The sequence below is a fragment of the Carcharodon carcharias genome, chromosome 16, assembly GCF_017639515.1.
Source record: "Carcharodon carcharias isolate sCarCar2 chromosome 16, sCarCar2.pri, whole genome shotgun sequence".
Taxonomy (NCBI): Eukaryota; Metazoa; Chordata; class Chondrichthyes; order Lamniformes; family Lamnidae; genus Carcharodon; species Carcharodon carcharias.
This window is the reverse complement of record NC_054482.1, coordinates 28,581,161-28,601,004: the sequence shown is the minus strand read 5'-3', so window position 1 is coordinate 28,601,004 and position 19,844 is coordinate 28,581,161. Positions and strand designations below refer to the sequence as shown.

Sequence of the window (19,844 nt, the reverse complement as noted above, 5' to 3'; positions counted from 1 at the left end):
GTAAATTCTTGGTGGTCAGTCTTCAGCTACACTTTGTGGACAGGGTTCAGGGAGCCTTCAATGAGACGTGGAGGCATCTGCGATCTCTGCAGGCCTAGAAGTGACAGACCAAAGAGAAGAGACAACATTTTCGCTGCCTCATCGCAAGAAAGGCCTGTATTGATGGAGCACCTGTCAGTGTGCTTTTCACATTTTGAGATCCAGTGGTTTAATGGTAGCAAAATGAACAACCATGTTGAGAACAGCAAGACCCTCCCTCAAATACTAATGAGATGGATAACCAGTTAATCTGTTTTTGGTGCTGGTCGTTGAGGAATGCTGAACTCCATGTTCTCTTAAAATCTTCAACATACCCCTGAACAGCCTCAGTTCAACATTTCATCTATAGGAGGGTTCTGCAGACAATGCAAGCATCCCTCAGTATTCAGTAGAGCCGTGGTCTGGATTACAAGTCTCGAAATGGGTACTCACAAGCATTATTCATCGTTCTTATCTCTCCTCGGACCATTGACAATGCTCCTGTCCAATCTGCAGCCTCAGTCTTTTGACACCACCCAGTATTTCTCCAACATGGTTGTTGCTTTGCTTATTGTCTCCAACAAACTCTGGTGCTCCTGACACGGATGTTCTTCATTTGTAAAGAAACTCTCCTGCTGTTGGAACATGTCATAAACAACTGTCATCCCAGCTCATGGAGTGGCATCATCTACATACACAAGGATTACAACACAGAACCTCTGATCAACCAGCTTGAGAAGTCAACATGTTTTTTTTTTACTTGTTTATGGGATGTGGGCATCACTGGCTAGGCCAGCATTTATCGCCCATCGATAATTGCCCTTGAGAAGGTGGTGGTGAGCTGCCTTCTTGAACTACTGCAGTCCCTGTGGTGTAGGTACACCCACAGTGCTGTTAGGAAGAGAGTTCTAGGATTTTGACTCAGCGACAGTGATGGAGTGACGATATATTTCCAAGTCAGGATGGTGAGTGGCTTGGAGGGGAACTTCCAGGTGGTGGTGTTCCCAAGTGTCTGCTGCCCTTGTCCTTCTAGATGGTAGTGGTCATTAGTTTGGAAGATGCTGTCTAAGGAGCCTTGATGAATTCTTGCAGTGCATCTTGTAGATGGTACACACTGCTACTACTGACCGTCAGTGGTGGAGGGAGTGAATGTTTGTGGTTGGGGTGCTAATCAAGTGGGCTGCTTTATCTTGGATGGCGTCAAGCTTCTTGAGTGTTGTTGGAGCTGCACTCATCCAGGCAAGTGGGGAGTATTCCATCACACTCCTGACTTGTGCCTTGTAGATAGTGGACAGGCTTTGAGGAGTCAGGAGGTGAGTTATTCACCACAGGATTCCCAGCCTCTGACCTGCTCTTGTAGCCACAGTATTTATATATCTAGTCCAGTTCAGTTTCTGGTCAATGGTAACTCGAGGATGTTGATATTGGGGGATTCAGCAATGTTAATGCTGTTGAATGTCAAGGGGCGATGATTGGATTCTCTCTTGTTGGGGTGGTCATTGCCTGGCACTTGTGTAGCCGAATGTTACTTGCCACTTGTCAGCCCAAGCCTGGACATTGTCCAGGTCTTGCTGCATTTGGACCTGGACTTCTTCACTCTACATGTCTACATGGTCCTCTCTTTCATCTTCATCAGAATAATATGTACAGGAATGAGTATGTGTGTCAAGTTCAGAAGTTATGTCTGTTTGTCAAAGTATCAGAAAGACACAGCAACAGCATGTTATTAGAAAGGACAAATTACAGGGAGGGCTCTCATCGGGTTTCTTGCTTACTTAAGAAAGAGGCATAATTTGAACAGATGTTGCCATGCTCAGCTGCAAGGGTGAAGCCTTCTGTGTGCAGCAGGCTGTAGAGTTGAAGCCCCACTTCTAATTGACACTAATATCTAACAAGGGCTCAAAGACAGCAATTACATTTGACCTGAGGTTGTGGTATCTCGGAGGGTGCTGTGAGGAGCAAGTTGGCAGGAAGGGAGTTGATTTCCAGGCTCACACTTGCCTGTCGAACATACCCCGAATGATACTTGGGGCATAGGGCTCCTGGGTGTCACTCTGAGGACACTTCACCATTCTGTGAAGCTGTTCCAAATCCCAGGAATATGGGCATTAGCTCACTGGAACCAGGTACCTGCACTTGTAACTGGAATCGATTGGCATTGCCGAGCCCACATGGAGGAACCCCCAGGCCAGGCCATAAACTGCCGCCAGGACGTAAGGAAAGACAGGCATTCCAGTGAAGCAGAATTGGTGGAATTTGTCACGCCCCTGATCAAGGCACAAACCATAATTCCGGGGCAATCCCAGAGGGAATGAGGGACTCTTTCTGCATCTGCTATCACACTTCCCCTCAGCAAACTGTTATCAGGTGAGAGCCGGAGTAAATGGGTATCTGACCTGCATCAGACTGTTTCAGGATGCTGAGGCCAGCCTAGGGCTGCTTAGGCGTGTAGCGGTGTAGGGCCTCCAGTGTGTTGTGGTGCCTATCCTCATTGAGAGCAGTGATGAGCATTACGGTATGCTCCTGATTTGAGCTGTGCAGGTGAGCAGGTTTTTAGAGGGTCAGAAGACGATTCAATCATCTCTTAAGGACCTAGCCTCTGCCCAGCTCTGGTAGCAATCTTGTTGACGTGCTGATTCTTGTGAGACCCATGAGCCCTAAGATGTCCATGGGCAGGGTGAGGGGCCAGGGTGTCGGAGGGACAGCGATGCTGTTGTATGCCAAGAGCAGATGGTTGGGCTGCATTGTTGTCGGAGATGATTATTAACCAGCTCTTTATCGTGAGAATATTATCTGCCACTTGCCACCTCGAGCTTGGACGTTGTCCAGTTCCTGCTGTGGGCTGATACTGGCTGCTTCAGTATCAGAGGTTAGAGCTGAACATTGCCGAATCATCAGCAAACAACCCCTGGAGTGAAAGTCACTGGGAAAGGAGCAGGAGATGGCTGGCCAAAGGACATGGCTCTGAGGAACTCCTGCAACGATATCCCTGAGTTCAACCTCAATCCAGGACTTGAGCATGTAATGTTGAGTGTATGGTATCGTACAAAGGCTATCTGCCCATTCTGCTCCCACAAAGAATTGGGAATTCTCCAGACCTATGTTTATTTCCCCAGCCAACGCCATGAGAAGCAGTGTAACTGGTTCTCCTCCTCACTGTATGTGGGGCCTTGCAGTATAAAGTGGGTTGCTCTATTTGCATGCATAACAATCGCTGCACTACAGAAAATCATGATTTCATGATTTGCGAAACCAAGTGTATTCTGAGGACATCCTAAAATGCTATGGCCAGGAATTTCATTAAAACATATTGTAGCCAGCACTGAAGGAGGCTATTCTTCCCATCATGCCTATGCTAGCTCTTTGAAAGAGCTATCCAATTTGTAGAATTGTACAGCATAGAAGGAGACCAACCCACCCATTTCGTCTGTGTTGGCTCTTTCAAAGAGCAATCTGGTTAGCCCCACTCTTGCTCCATACCTTTGCAATTCTTCTCCTTCAAACATGAATCCAATTCCTTTTTGAAGGCTCCTTGTTGAATCTGAATCCAGAACCCTATCATTTCAAATCCTAACCATTCGTTGTCTAAAGTTTTTCCTCATGTCACCTCTGGGTTTTTTTTATCAATTACCATAAAGTTGTGCCCTCTCATTCAGCCATTGGAAACAGTTCCCCTTTATTTATCCCATCAAAAACCTTCATGACTTTAAGCACCTATCAACTCTCATCTGAGTCTTCTCTGCTCTGTGAAGAACAATCTCAGATTCTCCAGTTAAACCATATCATTGCCATCCCTGGAACTATTCCAGTAAATCTCTTCTGCACCCTCTCCAAAGCCTTAATGCTCTTCTAAAGTATAGTGCCCAGAATTAGGCACAATATTCCAGCTGAGACTGACCTAGTGTTTCATTGAAGTTGGACATAACTTCCTGTTAATTAGTTACAACTCCCTTCTCTTTCCTCATGGCTCTGTTTATTCCTCTGTTCAAAAACATATCCAATTCCCTTTTGAAAGTTACCCTTAAATCCACCCCTCCGCCCCCAACCACCCCCTACACACTTTTAGGCAATACTTTCCAGATCATAAAAGCTTGCTGTGTAAAAGTATTCTTCTCATCTCCCTGCAAGTTCTTGAATCAATAATCTTCACTCCATGCCCTCTGGTTATTGCCCTCCTGCCTTTAGGAATATTTTATCCTGATTGATTCTTCCAAAACCCATCATCATTTTGAACACCCCTCTTGAATCTCCCCATAATCTTCTGTGCAGCAAACCAGCTTCTCACATATGTCCACATATTTTAGACTCTCATCCCTGCTACATTTCCTGTGTGCCCTCTCTAAGACCTTGACATCATTCCTAAAGTGTGTGATGTCCATAGTTGAATGCAAAGCCCTAGCTAAGGTCTGACCAGTGCTTTAGAAATATTTTATTCACCACTCACTATAACTCTGCAACAAATAGTTGGTGATTCAACTGTGGACATGAGGAAGCTGATGGAAGCTTTTAGATTAATGTCTGTGCCATGGCTAATCCTAACCTTAACCCTAACCCCATATTCTTGGGAAGAGCGGTAAACCCAAACCTTGGCCATGAATGCTATGGGCAGAGTCCTACGAACTGACATTGAGCCAATGCTACATCCGTGCTTTATTTGGAGCCAGACCCACCACCTGCACTCGATTGCCATAGACGACACAAGCTTTACCAGAGGGATGGATGGATGCAAACCTGCAGCTCATCTGCTGCCCTTCTCGACCTCAATCTCGAGGTGATCTCCAGATGGAACGCCCATGTCTCGTCCATCACTACAACTGTCTCCAGGAAGCGTGAGCAACCCTAAGGACATGAACGCTGCCCTCGTGTCCAAGGAGGTTCTGTTAGCATTTCTCTGACACTTCTGAATGGTCCTGTGATCTTCTCTCACCTGTCAACTTCAATCCCCCCCTTTGTCTCACTACCTGTCTTACTCCTATTTTCTCAACAACAACTTACATTTGTATAGTGCAATTATCACAGAAGTGTGATCAAATTAAGCTTGACACTGAGCCACGTAAGGAGATATTGGGACAGGTGATCAAAACTTTATCAAAGGATTAGGTTTCAAGGATAGCTTTAAAGGCATGGAGAGTGGCGTGAGGGTTGGGTGGGGGATTGCTGAGGGCCGCGGCTCTTTTTTGTCTTTAGTACCTAGCCTCTGACTGCCAAAGCAGCACTAGTGGCATAGCTGTGCAGGTGTGGGGGGGAACTGGGGCTGGCAGGGGGTGGTGGAGGGAATGGGGATATAAGAGGTTCCTGCTTTATTGTTGGCTTGTTTTCCATGCTGATGGTTCAGTGACAACAGGGGAGAACAAAAACCAAAAAAAAAAGACAAAGAATGAACAAGGCGCACCCGATTAGGCGTTAACTTAACGTCCTGTGCATTCACTGGGTTTCTGGAGCTGTGCTTAAAGGCAAATTAAGAGTGAGCATGATGGTTGTTGCAATGGTGGTCGAGGGGCAGGGGCCTGGCTGGTTTTCCTGCCGCCGTTCTAGGTCTTGATGGAATTTAAATGCTTCTTGTGCTTTGTGTGTGTGAGTGTGAGTGTGTGTGTGTGTGTGTGTGTGTATGTGTTTGTGAGTGTGCGTGTCTTTTGCTGGCTTTTAAATCGGTTCATTAATGTGCACACATGCATGTGTGTGGACACATTGATGTCAGTGTGTGGGTATTTGAGCGCTGACACATCTGCACGGATTTGGCAGCGCTCCTGCCTCAACGGCCTCCTTAACAAGGTGCTCTCCTGTGCCATCCTGCAATGGTAAGCGCCCAACAGTTGTGGCCCCTTCCCCCACCCTTGGGTTTCCATGAAGACACCATGTTGACAGGGAGGTGCCATTCCAGCGGCTACCCGGAGCGGCCATGTTACGATGTCCAGACGTTGACCTTCCTTCGATTTTTGTTGTGTGTTTTATACACATGGACCTTTTAGGTTGTTGAAGGCAAAACAGCCACAGAGCAAGATTGCCAGGTCAGCTAAAGTCCGCCTGCCTCGGCGGAGCTGCCCACAGCTTTCGGGATGTGTTGTTCATACAGAAATCCTCCATTCCTCTACCTATCATGTTTGATGGCAGTGTGCCTCTCAGAAGATGCCAAAGCCTACACCAACTTGGAATCAGAGTTCTTTCCAGCCGTTTGTGGGCTGTGTCTCATTATAGCTGGTTTACTACTCCAGATATGATGTGATACAGAGACGGGGAAGAGAGTGAAAGAAATTCCAAACGTAATCCGGCCCTGATTTAGGCAAAAAGCAAATTCCAGTTGATCCAGAATGTCCACTCCATCATTTATAGGTGTGACCGTGTCTGTGTGTAACTATGTCTATGTGAACATGTATGTATTTGTATTTGCGGTTGTGTTGGTGGCTTGGTGTGATTGTGTCAGTGTGTGTATTGTCATGATCCCCATGGAGAACAATAACTTTTATAGGAAAGGAATCTTCAGGGAGCCAATGAAAAGAAAACCGATAGACAAGATTTCACTTTGTAAAACTTGTACTGTAACAAACCAACTGAAATCGACAGAATTCAAATGTTAATTAGCAGGTGAAGGATATTTCAAATAAAAAGGTAAATTTCACTTTAAGTAGCTGATATAACAAGGATATGCCCCGTGTAGTTACAAGCGCTCACATTATTTTCCACACAAATGTGGGACCACATGCAATTGCACAGCCTTTCCAATTCAACTTCAGTTTTGTGGGATTACTCACTTCCCTCTAAATTGTTTTGGCCCTTGAGTTGCGTTCACCAGCTGCCATATTCCATCTAAAGCTCCAAGCTTGCCACCAACAAGGCGCACATCTATGAATACGGACACACAAATACAACACCTCCCCCCCTACAACATACACACACAGGCACACACAAACCCTCTCCCACTTGGGTCATGACAGTACTGATAGCACAGAATCCCCAGAGACTCCTGTTTCCACTCCCTTGAAATGGTCCAGTGGGTTCTAGCAACACTGAGACAGAAACAATGGGAATTGTCCAACCCACAATCCCTCACTCTTCCTGTTTTCACTTTCTGTTCTTTCCATCGGCATAACACATACAGAAACACAGTTTCAGCTCTATTTTCAGAGACCTGGCTCAACACCAGGATCTGTTCAAAGATTGCCAAACAGAAAATTGTTCCTTTTGAAGAGAAACTTGCTTGTTTTCTTTCACCTGAATTCTCAGTGTGCCTGAACAATCAAACAGAAAACACAGATTGAAACCCAACCCCACTGCAGTTAGCTTTTTATTTACCCTTTGCTTCTTATCTGTTCATCTCCATGGCAACTCCAAGACACATGGGTATTTCTTGGAGTTGAATGATGTCGTAATCAGGAAACCAATTAATTGTCTTTCAGAATACTCCCCAATCTAGTTTAATTTTAAAGGGACATGGCACAAAACAAAAATACATGCATCCCAAAACACATGGGTCATCATAATATATATATATGCGTGTGTGGGTGTGTATGTGTGCAAGCATTGTAGGGATATGAATATATTTTTGCATCTGTAATTGTGTCTGTGTGTAGATGTGGTTCTTACTGGATGTATATGTAATTATGTGTCTACATGGGTATGTTTGCGCCTCTGTGTGTTTGTGTGTGTGTGTGTGTGTGTGTGTGTCTCTGAGTTTGGGCATGTGTGGTGTGTCTGTGTTTGTGTGTGTGTGTGCGCACATACTGTACAGGCACATTTGTGTATGTGTGTGTGTCTCTGTGTGTGTATATGTATTGAGATTGTATAACTGTCCACGTTTGTGTGTATGTGTGTGTGTGGCCTTACCTTCCAACCGAGCTGTACAGACTTGACACCAACAATCTGCATTCTCATTAACAAAGGTTTATTTTTAAGTGTTGACTTTTATCCAGTAGGAATATAATTTGCCGTGTTGTGAGCTGTCACTCTGATGCAGTGACCATGGACAATGATCTGCTGGATCAACCTGGACAACACCCTGCTACCTGATTGGGTGATTTTGACTGACAGATGAAATTGACAGGGTTCTGGTGTTAAGTTTCAGAGCTTGGTTCAACCAATATCTGGTAAACCAGTGGATCAGCCTTCCTGGGATGTAGACCAGTTACCAGGGCAACACCATAAAGGGCTCCTGAAGCCACGCTGTGGGCAACAGTTGACAAACCTACCTGAGAACTTCCTCTCAGTGGGAGTGTTACCCCCTTCAGTTGAAACAGGAGAACGTCTGCATTTAGACTGCAAGTGGAGGAATTTCAGGGCCAAGGTGTGTGAACACCTCCAGGACCTCCTTATGCACCCTGACTCCAGCAGAGCAGCACAAAAGGCAACCAATTCATTTACATGCCTTGAGATTTTGAAAGCCTTCTTACTATGACGATGAGTTAGGCCAATGGTTTTCAACCTTTTTTTGGTTAAGGAATCCTATAACATATTGTGAAATTCTGTGGAACCCCAATCCTCCCTCCTTCCTCCCCCAAACTATATCTATATTATAAAACTAAAATGAAAGCAAAGTAAAACTATTGAGCGAATGAATGAATTCTTTTCATTAATGTAAGAACAATATATTGTGAAAATAGTTATCTGGTAGTACGGAACTTGAGTATTGCTGAAAAAAAAGACATGCCTAAGCTTTTCGTCTTGCACTCATCAGAACACTTGCTAAAAACCAATATAAGGGGAAAATAACAATTTATACTGTATGTGAAGAGAGTGCTGATTGGTTGGCAAGTAGTGTTGCCATGGAGAATGCATTACTGATAGTGACTGGCAGTTAACTGCCAAGCCTGGTTTAAATTTCAAACAATACTTGGCAGTTAATTGTCAGCCACCGTCAGTGGTGCATTCTCAATGGTCACTTGCCAACCAAGCTGCACTCTCTTCACATACAGATGGGAGAGATGGTGGTGTTATGGGATTGTCACTGGACTGGTATTCCAGTGACCTAGGGTAATGCTCTGGAGACCTGGGTTCAAATCCCACCATGAGAGATTCAATAGAAACCTGGAATTAAAAGTTTAATGATGGCCACAAAACTATTGTTGTAAAAATCCACCTTCTATCCATTATCAGGTCTGCCCTATATGTGACTCCAGACCCACAGCAAGGTGGTTGACCCTTAAATGTCCTCTGAACGAGGACAATTAAGGACGGGCAATAAATGCCGACCCAGCCAGTGACATCCACATCCTATGAACAAAAGAAAAAGGGCATTAATTGCTGCTTTCCTCCTTGTTCCTGATGCGTGCAAGACGAGAAACTTAGACATCTCTTTTTTCAGCAATATCTTCAAAAATTGAAAAAAATGCTACAATTTTAAAACACTTGAAAATTGTGTGGAACTCTTTAGGGAACCCTTGAGGTCCAGGGAACTCCAGTTGAAAATCATTGGGTTGGACCCTCATTACCACTTGTTTATTTCATACACTGCATTCATCTGCGTTGACGTCTAGTATTGTAATACCATGCCCTCCTCCCACTCCCCTTTTTCTACTCTTCTCTTCCTCTGCTCCCTGCCTGCTCTTCCCTTTTGTTCCACCCCTTTTCATGTCCTCCCCTCCCCCATCTCCCCCTCTTTTTCCCTCTCCTTCCCCCAGTCCCTCTCCTCCCTCCCCCTCTTGCGGATCATCCGAGAGGGGGTTGCTGCTGGTACACAGCAGGTTTAGGGGATTGAAGAGTGAGGGGGATAGAGGAGAGAGCTGATTCTCCATTCTGAGCTCTGTGGGATGCAGACAGAGGTGCAGGCTACTGGAGGTGCACTGCACTTAAAGCAGAGAGGAGTCTGGTCAGGTGTCCCGGCCTGGGCCCTTTGCATGGGTTGGCACTCTTCTGGCTGTCGGGGCTTTGCGCTGGGCTTTCAGAGTGAGGCAGGGGTCTGGCTAAAGGCCAAATGAGAGACCTGCCACCCTGCCCCTTAGCCATCGATTGGGGTCTTCTGGATGAGACTGGAGAGCCTCAACAGCACGGGGTCGGGGTCGTGCTGGGGATGGAGTGGGGGAGTAGGGTTGTGAACTTAAAGCTGGATTAAAGACAGAGATCGGTGGGATTACTCAGCATTTATTTCAGGTGGAAAAGGCCAGAGGTACAACAGGGTTTTAAGCACGTCCAGAAACAGGAACGCTGAGAGGCGGCTTGGGGCACTCTCAGGATAAGGGGCCAATCATTTCGGACTGAGATGAGGAGAAATTTCTTCACCCCAGAGCGTTGTGGATGCTCCATCGTCGAATACATTCGAGGTTGAGAACGATTGATGGGTGTGGGGTCGGGGTGGTGCGGGGAAAGTGGAGTTGATGTGAAAGTTCAGCTATGATGGTTTCGAATAGCGAAGCAGTCTTGAGGGGCCGAATGGCCTACTCCGGCTTCTATTTCTTATGTTCTTCTTTAGGGAAAAGGGGAATGGCAGAAAGAATAAAAGGGAAGGTCTGTGATAGAGTGGAAGGCAGGAGAAAAAATGACAAAGGAGATGATGGTGCAAGGCCAAAGGAAATGGAAATGCAGAAACAAAAACGGAGTCTAGAGGAGCTGTAACTGGTAAGAGTAGAACAATTATCAGTACCTGATGCCTGGAAAAAGCGTCAGCTGTGTCTACGATCTGAAGTTGTTGAAATTAATTAATCAGCTCCAAGGTGCCAACAACAACAATAACAACAAATATTTATAAAGCACGTTTAACATAATGAAATGCCCCCAAGGTGCTTCAGAGGAACATTATTAAAACAAATAATGACACTGAGTCCTATAAAGAGATATTAGGTCAGATAACCAAAAGCTTTGTGGAAGAGGGAGGTTTTAAGGAATATCTTAAAGGAAGAAAGTGAGGTCGAGAGGCAGAGAAGTGTAGGGTGGGAATTCCAGGGCTTTCGGCCTAGGCAGCTGAAGGCACAGCCTCTGATGGTTTTTTGATTCATTCATGGCATGTGGGCATCACTGGCTAGGCCAGAATTTATTGCCCATCCCTAAATACTCTTGAGAGCTGAATCTGTCAGAGGACATTTAAGAGTCAACCATGTTGCAGTGGGTCTGGAGTCACAGGTAGGCCAGACCAGGTAAGGACGGCAGATTTCCTTCCCAGGAGGATGTTAGTGAACCAGATGGGTTTTACAACAATCCACAATGACTTCATGGTCATCATTAGACCTTTAATTCCAGATTTTTTTTATTGAATTCAAATTTCACCATCTGCTATGGTGGGATTTTGAACCTGGGTCCCCAGAGCATTACTCTGGGTTTCTGTCCAGTGATAATAATGTCTACTAGTTGAGTGACAGTACCACTATGCCACTGCTTCCCTCTGTGGAGCGACTAAAATTGGGGATGTACAGGAGGCCAGATTGAGAGGAGTACAGATATCTTGGAGGGTCATGGAGCTGGAGGAGGTTACAGAGATAGGGAGAGAGAGGCCATGGAAGAATTTGATAACAAGGATGAGAATTTTAAAACCAAGCTGTTGTTTGAGTGGGAGCCAATGCAATTCAGCGAACACAATCAAAACAGGAGGTGCCGCTCCCTCAAGCTTTCATTGGGCTTCATTGGAATCGTGTAGGAGATGGTTTGGTGTGGATGGATTAAGTAGTAGGATCTTAAGGATGGTCATCTCAGCTGTGCTACCAGTGCCAGGTGCTAGCTAGCACAGTTAGCATGCCAATTCTCCAAGATTGTCCTGGAGTCCGCAGGAATGTCCTGAATAATACAATAAGGTAGAAAAATCACAGGTTCATGAAAACAAATTACCTGTATGTTTTTTTTTTGTCCCATTTTCTTCAAAGACTTCCGTTTACTGGTTATCCAGATTCTGGAGATGAGGGAACAAGTCTGTTTGATTGACAGTCAATGTTGATCCAATGGGGGAGCAAAGAAGCTTTCCAATGTTTGAATGAAGGCTGGACACAGCAGAACTGAATGTGCTGTTGACCAATGCCCAATGGCGGAAGCCTGGCAGAGGAGGGGGGAGGTCATGTGATGAAACCCCTATGAATATATCCAACCAACATTGGCTACCCCAGGTGCAGGAGCAGCCAGACTGAACATAAGATCATAATAAAAAGGAGCAGGAGGAGACCATTCTGCCCCTTCAATAATATGATGGCTGATCTGTTGTGGCCTTAAACCCATTTTCATGTCTATCCCCCCCATTAACCCTTACTCCCATGTCGGTCAAAAGTCTGTCTAACTCAGCCTTGAACATATTCAATGACCCAGACTCCACTGCTCTCTGGGGGAGAGAATTCCAAAGATTCTCTTTGAGAGATGAGTATTCGCCCATCTCCATCTTCAATGGGAGACCCCTTATTTTGAAACTGTGCCCCCCTAGTTCTAGATTCCAACACAAGGGCAGCATCCTCCTGGTATCCACCCTGTCAAATCCCCTCAGGATCTTATCTGTTACAATAAGATCACCTCTCAATCTTCTAAACTCCAATGAGCACAGGCCCAACTTGCTCAACCTTTCCTTATAGGACAACTCCTTCATCCCAGGGATCAGCCGAGTGAACTTACGCAGCAAGTAAATATGTAGTTGGAATCTTGAGGAACAATTCAGATTCCTGGGACACTGGGACCTGAGGACTGACCTGAGCAGGAATGGGGAGGTGGGAGGGCACAGTTGATTAGGGCTTTTGGGGAGATGCTGCGGCAAACCAGGGAAAGACCAAGTAAGGTAGCAAAGCAGGAAGTTTGGATGGCACAAGCTGCCAAGGGTACTCTTCCCTGGGGCTTTGCTGTCAGAGGCCCGGATGTCAGACTTGCAGCCACAGATGATCGATTACTCCAGCGTTTCTTTGGGTTCCAAGGTGAGCCCTCACTACCATGTTCATGTTAGAACTGGGAATTCCTGGTGTCAGCTGAGGGATGACCCACGGAACAAACATCCTACATTTTAGATGGGTACGGAAGGGACCTTGACCGAGCCTGCTGAAGTAGGCCTTTTGAAGGTAGGTTATATGTGGGCAAGTTTACCGAGCGCGTTTCTCGCTCATTTCTCCTGATTTTTGTTCCTTGCGATGCTTGTTTTGTTTTTGGGTCAGTGCCGCTCTTCGTTACTCTCATTTGCTGCCAACGGTTTAAGTGGTATGGTAAGAAGAAAATGGTGAATGTTCCCTTTTGGGGTTCTGAATGTGTTGGCTGCTTCAGGCAAAGATGAGAGGCTTGTGGCAGGGCCATCAAAGGCTGGCACAGCCAGATCTGAGGGGGTTTGTTCGCACCCTTCAACTACCCCACCACAGGGTTGATAGTCCCCTTGACACGTACTAGGGAAAGACTTGGGGCAGAATTTTTGGGCCTCGCTAGCGGTGGGAACAGAGGTAGACAGGGCTGGAAAATACAGGCGCCAGACTGCGTGCCAGTTTCCCAACCCCACTCACACTGCCAAGAGAGGGTTCAGAACTCTCAGGGCTACCCGTCCCCATGAGCCAGATAGCCAGCTAGGCTCATTAAGAGCCTTGTTAATGGCAATTAAAGGAGGCTAGTTGGAATTTTTTAGGTTGGAGGGGGTTGGGGGGAGTGGAGGCAGCACTCCAGGCAGACTGAGAGGCCCTCCCTGCCTGCATGGGTGCAAGAACAGCTGAAGCAAGTTATTAGGAAGGCAAGTAGAATGCTTTTGTTTATTGCAAGGGGAATGGAATATAAATGTGGGACATTTTGCTGCAGTTGCACAGGGCATTGGGTGAGACCACATCTAGAGTAGTGTGTACAGTTTTGGTCTCCTTAAGAAAGGATCTAATTGCATTAGAAGCAGTTCAGAGAAGGTTCACTTGGCTGATTCCTGGGATGAAGGGGTTACCTTATGAGGAAAGGTTGGACAGGTTGGGCCTGTATCCATTGGAGTTTGGATGAATGAGAGGGGATCTTATTGAAACTTCTAAGATCCTGAGGGGACTTGACAGGATGAATGCTCCTTGTGGGAGAGACTAGAACAAGGGGACACAGTTTAAAAATAAGGGATCTCCCATTTGAGATGGAGATGAGGATAATTTATTTTCTCTAAAAGGGCCGTTAGTAAGTGGAATTCCTTTCCCCAGAGAGCAGTGGAGGCAGGGTCACTAAATATTATTAAGGTGTACAAGATTATGAGGGACATGGACAGGGAGAATAGGGAGCAGCTGTTCCCCTTAGTTGAAGGGGGCATAAGTTCAAGGTGAGAGGCAGGAGGTTTAGGGGGAATGTGAGGAAAAACTTTTTTACCCAGAGGGTGGTGATGGTTTGGAATGTGTTGCCTGGGAGGGTGGTGGAGGCGGGTTGCCTCACATCCTTTAAAAAGTACCTGGATGAGCACTTGGCACGTCATAACATTCAAGGCTATGGGCCAAGTGTTGGTAAATGGGATTAGGTAGGTAGGTCAGCTGTTCTGAGTTAGATAGATTCTTGATTGACAAGGGCATCAAAGGACATAGAGGGTAGGCAGGAAAATAGAGTTAAGGCCACACTCAGATCAGCCACGGTTATATCAAATGGCAGAGCTGGCTCGAGGGGCCGAATGGCCTCCTCCTGCTCCTAATTCGTATGTACATATGTTCATACAGGCTGCCCTGTAGGGGAATGCCCCCACACTCCACAGTGATGACCTGGCTGCAGGAAGCATTTTTTATTTTAAGTTTTGAAAAGGTTGGTGAGAGAGCACTGACGTGTTGAAGTGCCCTCTCATTTACTTACCCACCGCTGCAGCCTGCTGCTCCTCTCAAACTGGAAGGCCTCCAGCTTCAAGAGCCTGCCTGCTGCCTTTCATTGGATAGGGATCCTGGCTCCATGCCCACTCTCAGGGAAATCACAATGAGTGACTGTTCCCCACCCCCCAAGTTTCTCCAAGTACTTTTTCTCTGCTGATAATAATTACCTTAATTTCCTCACTTTATTAGCTCCAAGGTTACCCCCTATTTCTGGTATGTAACTTGTGTCTACTGTGAACTCAGGCACAAAATAATTGTTCAATGTCTCGGCTATTTCCTCATTCCGCATGTTAATTTCTCCTGTCTCTGCCTCTAAGAGACGAACATTTACTTTAGCTACTCTCTTCCTTTTATATACAGTACTTGTAAAAGCTCTTACAATCTGTTTTTATATTCCTGGCTAGCTTGCTCTCATTTTTTTTTTCCTTTTTTATCAACTTTTCACTGTTGCTGGTTTCTAAAGCACTCCCAATCCTCAGACTTGCTACTATTCTTTGTAACATTGTAAGCCCCTTCTTTTAATCTAATATTATCCTTAATTTCCTGAGTGAGCCATGGATGGGTCTTTCCTGCTGAGTTTTTTCAATGAAATGTATTTTGGTTGAACATGTTGATTTGATCCTTTAAATGTTTAACACTTTGTTTACCGTCATACCTTTTGGCCTCTTTAGCCAATCAATCTCAGCCAGTTCACCCCTCATAACTCTGTAATTAACTTTGTTTAAATTTAAGATTCTTGTTTGCGATTGGAGTATGTTGCTTTCATATTTAACATGGAATTCAATTGTAATATGATCACTATTTCTCAATGGAATTTTGACTATTAGATTACTAATTAACCCTGCCTCATTACGCAATTCCAGCTTTATCCCTAGTTGGTTCCACAATGTATTGCTCCACAAAATGGTCATGAAAATATTCCACAAACGTATCTTCTAGATCATCATTTCTTGTTCAGTGCTGACCAAATTGCCTCAGTAAGGGAGGCCAAACTGAAATGTCTGTTAATCAATGCAGAAGGAAGGAGACAAAACTGGGGACAGGCTCCCTGCTTAATTAGGAACCTATTGTCTATTAACATCCAGGTCAGGATTGACAAATAAGTACTTGGAGTTAATACTTTTTGGGAGGGCCATGGCTGGAGAATAGGGGAGGAATAAGAAGCATTGCGATGAGCGAAAGAAAATTTTTAAAAACTCATTCATGGGATGTGGCTGTCACTGGCAAGGCCAGCACCCTGCTTCCTGTGAGGACTCCATCCCATTCTCTCAGTTCCTTCGCCTCCGTCGCATCTCTTCTGACGATGCCACTTTCCAAAACGGGGCCTCTGACTTCTTCCTTCTTCCTTAACCGAGATTTCCCACCCACCATGGTTGTCAGGGCCCTCAACTGCATCTGACCCATCTCCCACGCCTCTGTCCTCGCCCCTTCCCTTCCCTCCCAGAACCATGATAGGGTCGCTCTTGTCCTCGCTTTTCACCCCACCAGCCTCCGCATTCAAAGGATTATCCTCCACCATTTCTGCCAACTCCAGCATGATGCCACCACCAAACACATCTTCCCCTCACCCACCTACCCCTTCAGCATTCCATAGGGACCATTCCCTCTGGGACACCCTGGTCCACTCCTCCATCACCCCCAACACCTCATCCCCCTTTCACGCCACCTTCCCATGCAATCGCAGAAGGTGCAACACCTACCCCTTTACTTACCCCCTCCTCACCATCCAAGGCCCAAACACTCCTTTTGAGTGAAGCAGTGTTTCACTTGCACCTCTTTCAATTCAGTCTACTGCATTTGCTGCTCCCAATGCGGTCTCCTCTACATTGGAGAGACCAAATGCAGACTGGGTGACCACTTTGTGGAACACCTTTGGTCTGTCCGCAAGCATGACCCAGACCTTCCTGTCGCTTGCCATTTTAACACACCACCCTGCTATCATGCCGACATATCCGTCCTTGGCCTGCTGCAATGTTCCAGTGAAGCTCAACGTAAACTGGAGGAACAGCACCTCATCTTCCAATTAGGCATTTTATAGCCTTCCGGACTTAACATTGAGTTCAACAACTTCAGACCATGAACTGTCTCTCCATCTTCACCCCTTTTTTATTCCTTTTTTCAAAATTCCTTTTTTTATCCACTTATTTTAATTTTATATTCATTTTTATTTTTATTCATTTATTCATTGTTTATCCCCCCATTTTTATCCCATTTTCGATCTTTTTACCCCCAACACAGCCCTTGCCTCCATCCCACCCACACAAGGGCCACCTTTTACTTGTTCCATGTTGTTCTTTCACACAGAATGTTTACCCCTGTTTTGCCAGTATCACATTCTGCTTTCTTACCTTTATGCCACTATCAGCTACTCCTTTAGCCTTTAACATTACCATTAACACTCCCTTTGTCCTTTTGTTCATGACATCTTTGTCAATCTCTCCTTATCCCCCACCTATTGCTGGTCTTCTATCCAGCTTCACCTGCTCCACCTTTCCTTAAACAGTATAAATTTCATCACATTTTTACTTCTCTGTAGCCCTGAAGAAGAGTCATACAGACTCGAAACGTTAGCTCTGTTTCTCTCTCCACAGATGCTGTCAGACCTGCTGAGTTTTTCCAGCATTTTCTGCTTTCCTTCCAGCATTTGTTGCCTATTCCTAAAAGCCCTTTGAACTGAGTGGCTTGCTCAGTCGCTTCAGAGGACAGTTAAGAGTCAACCACATTGCTGTGGTTCTGGAGTCACATGTAGGCCCGACCGGGTAAGGTTGGCAGATTTCCTTCCTTAAAGCGTATTAGTGAACCAGATGGGTTTTTAATGAGAATCAATGATAGTTTCATGGTCGGTATCACTGAGACTAGCATTTAATTCCAGATTTTACGTATTGGATTTAAATTCCACCAGCTGCCATGTCCCCAGAGAATTCACCTGGCTCCCTGGATTACTAACCCAGTGACATTACCATTACGCCACCATCTCCCCGGAAGCCTTTAGCCAGGTTGGCAGGCAATGGGCGATTTTCTTCCATTTCCTTGTAGCTGAATTGCAAACCTACCCTCTATAGTATAGAATATGGAATTAAATTATTCAGTGCTCAGGAGAAATGTGAGTTTAAGATGAGCTCAAAAAAGCACACTTGGAGGCAGCTGATCCTTGATGATCCTTACTTGATGTTTCTGAAGAATAAGAGAGAGAATAGATAAAGAATATAGGGATGTGGTTCATTTGAATTTTCAAAAAAAGCATTGATTCAGTCCCATCAGAGACTGATGGCAAGGCTAGTAGCACATGGAAGTAAGGGCAGTGGATTGAGAGATGGCTGGGGATGAGAAAGCAAATGCTAAAAGATTGTTTCTCAAAATTGGAGATGCAGTGAGCACGAAGGTTGAATACTGCAAATGCTGGAAAACTGAAATAAAAACAGATAAATGCTGGAAATACTCAGCAGGTCAGGCAGCATCTGTGCAGGTAGAAACAGAATGAAGATGTGGCGCGTGTTGTTTCACAGGAACCTAGGATGAGGCCTTATTAATGACATAAATATAAATGATCCAGACTCGGGATTTGAGGAAATCATATCTGCAATGGCTTGGCTTGTTGCCCTTTACTTGTATTGTCTTCTGGCTCAGTGAGGTTTCACTGACTCAAGGAGTTACTTGGAGATAGCCAGTATTAAGTTTTTCTCAAAACTATTTATTTATAACCATTTACGTCCAAGACCTTATGGTAAGTACGTTATTCTCTGGACACAGATTGTTCTGTATCTTGAGAAACAGAGTTAGCATTTTGAGTCCATATGACCCTTCTTCAGCTCTGACAGAGTTAAACAGGGTTAACTCTGTTTCTCTCTCCACAGATGCTGTCAGACCTGCTGAGTTTTTCCAGCATTTTCTGTTTTTGTTTTAGATTTTCAGCATCCACAGTATTTTGCTTTCATCTGTTCTGTGTCTTGCTCTGTTTGGGTCTCTTGGTCATCTGACCCTGATATCATGCTTACATCATCATTAACATCATTGCCTAATTAACATAACTATTAACCCTTTACAGCTGATGCCACCAAATTGGAGGGAGTGTGACAAATTTTCTGCTGTTCAAAGCGGAGACATGGCAAATTTGGGAAATAAGAACTGGGGCTAAGAGTCCAATATACATGTTCAGAGATGAAACACTAGAGAGAAGCAGAGGGTATGTGGTCACTAAAGTCAATAGGACATTAAAAAGAATAGGAAGTGAGCAGGAGTGTGGGATTAGACTGGGTATGATATTGAAGGAAATGAGAAGTGAGCAGGAGAGCGGGATTAGACTGAATGCGATATTTAATGGGATAGGAAGTGAACAGGAGAGTGGGATTAGACTGGGTGCGATATTAAAGTGTATGGAGAGTGAGGAAGAGAATATGATTAGAGCAGGTGGGATATCCTGGGAATAAGGCGTGAGTGAGAATGTGGGATCAGACTGGGATGGATACTAAAAGCTATGGGGCATTAGTAGGATAGTGGGATTCGATTAGCTGAGACATTAAAGGATGTGAGGAATGAATAGGAGAGTGGGATTAGACTCAGTGGGATATTAAATGATATGGAAAGAGAGCAGAATAGTAGGATCAGTCTGGCTCAGGTATTAAAGTGTATGGAAAGCAAACAAGAGAGTAGGATTAGACTGGCTGGGGTATTAAAAATTATGGGGAGTGAGCAGGAGAATGGCATTAGTTGGGTGGGATATTAAACGTTATGGAGAGTGTGTGGGAGAGTGGGATTAGACTGGGTAGGTTAGTAATATTCTGAAGAGTATGCAGAAGAGTGGGATTGGAGTGGATGAGGTATTAAGTTGTCTGGTGAGTGAACAGGTGAGGGTATTAGTTTCGATGGAATATTAAGGATATGGGAGGTGAGCAAATGAGTGGCAATAGACTGGAGGATATTAAAGAGTATGGGGAGAGAGTTAAATTAAATTGGGTAGGATATTAAAGAGCATAGGGAGTGCTCAGATGAATGAGATTGAACAGGGTTGTGGGGAGTGTGAAGGAGGGCAGGATTTGGCTGAGTTTAATATTAAAAGTCACGGGGAGCGAGCACAGATGTGGGATTAGACTGGATGAGATATTAAAAGTTGTGGAGGCTGATCAAGAGACTAGGAAAAGATTAGGTCTGATA

At 45.1% G+C, this 19,844-nt stretch overlaps 1 protein-coding gene across 5 annotated transcripts in view; it reads left to right on the top strand.

Moving 5' to 3' along the window:
* LOC121289177 (pre-B-cell leukemia transcription factor 1-like) overlaps window positions 1-19,844 on the top strand; it is a 549,225-nt gene that overhangs the window by 465,874 nt on the left and 63,507 nt on the right. The window contains exon 7 of one of the 5 annotated variants that reach the window (XM_041208358.1): window positions 11,912-11,933. The exons of the other annotated variants lie outside the window; for them this stretch is intronic. Within the exon in view, the coding sequence (XP_041064292.1) occupies window positions 11,912-11,933 (22 nt within the window). The remainder of the gene's footprint in view (window positions 1-11,911; window positions 11,934-19,844) is intronic. 5 annotated transcript variants of the gene reach the window in all.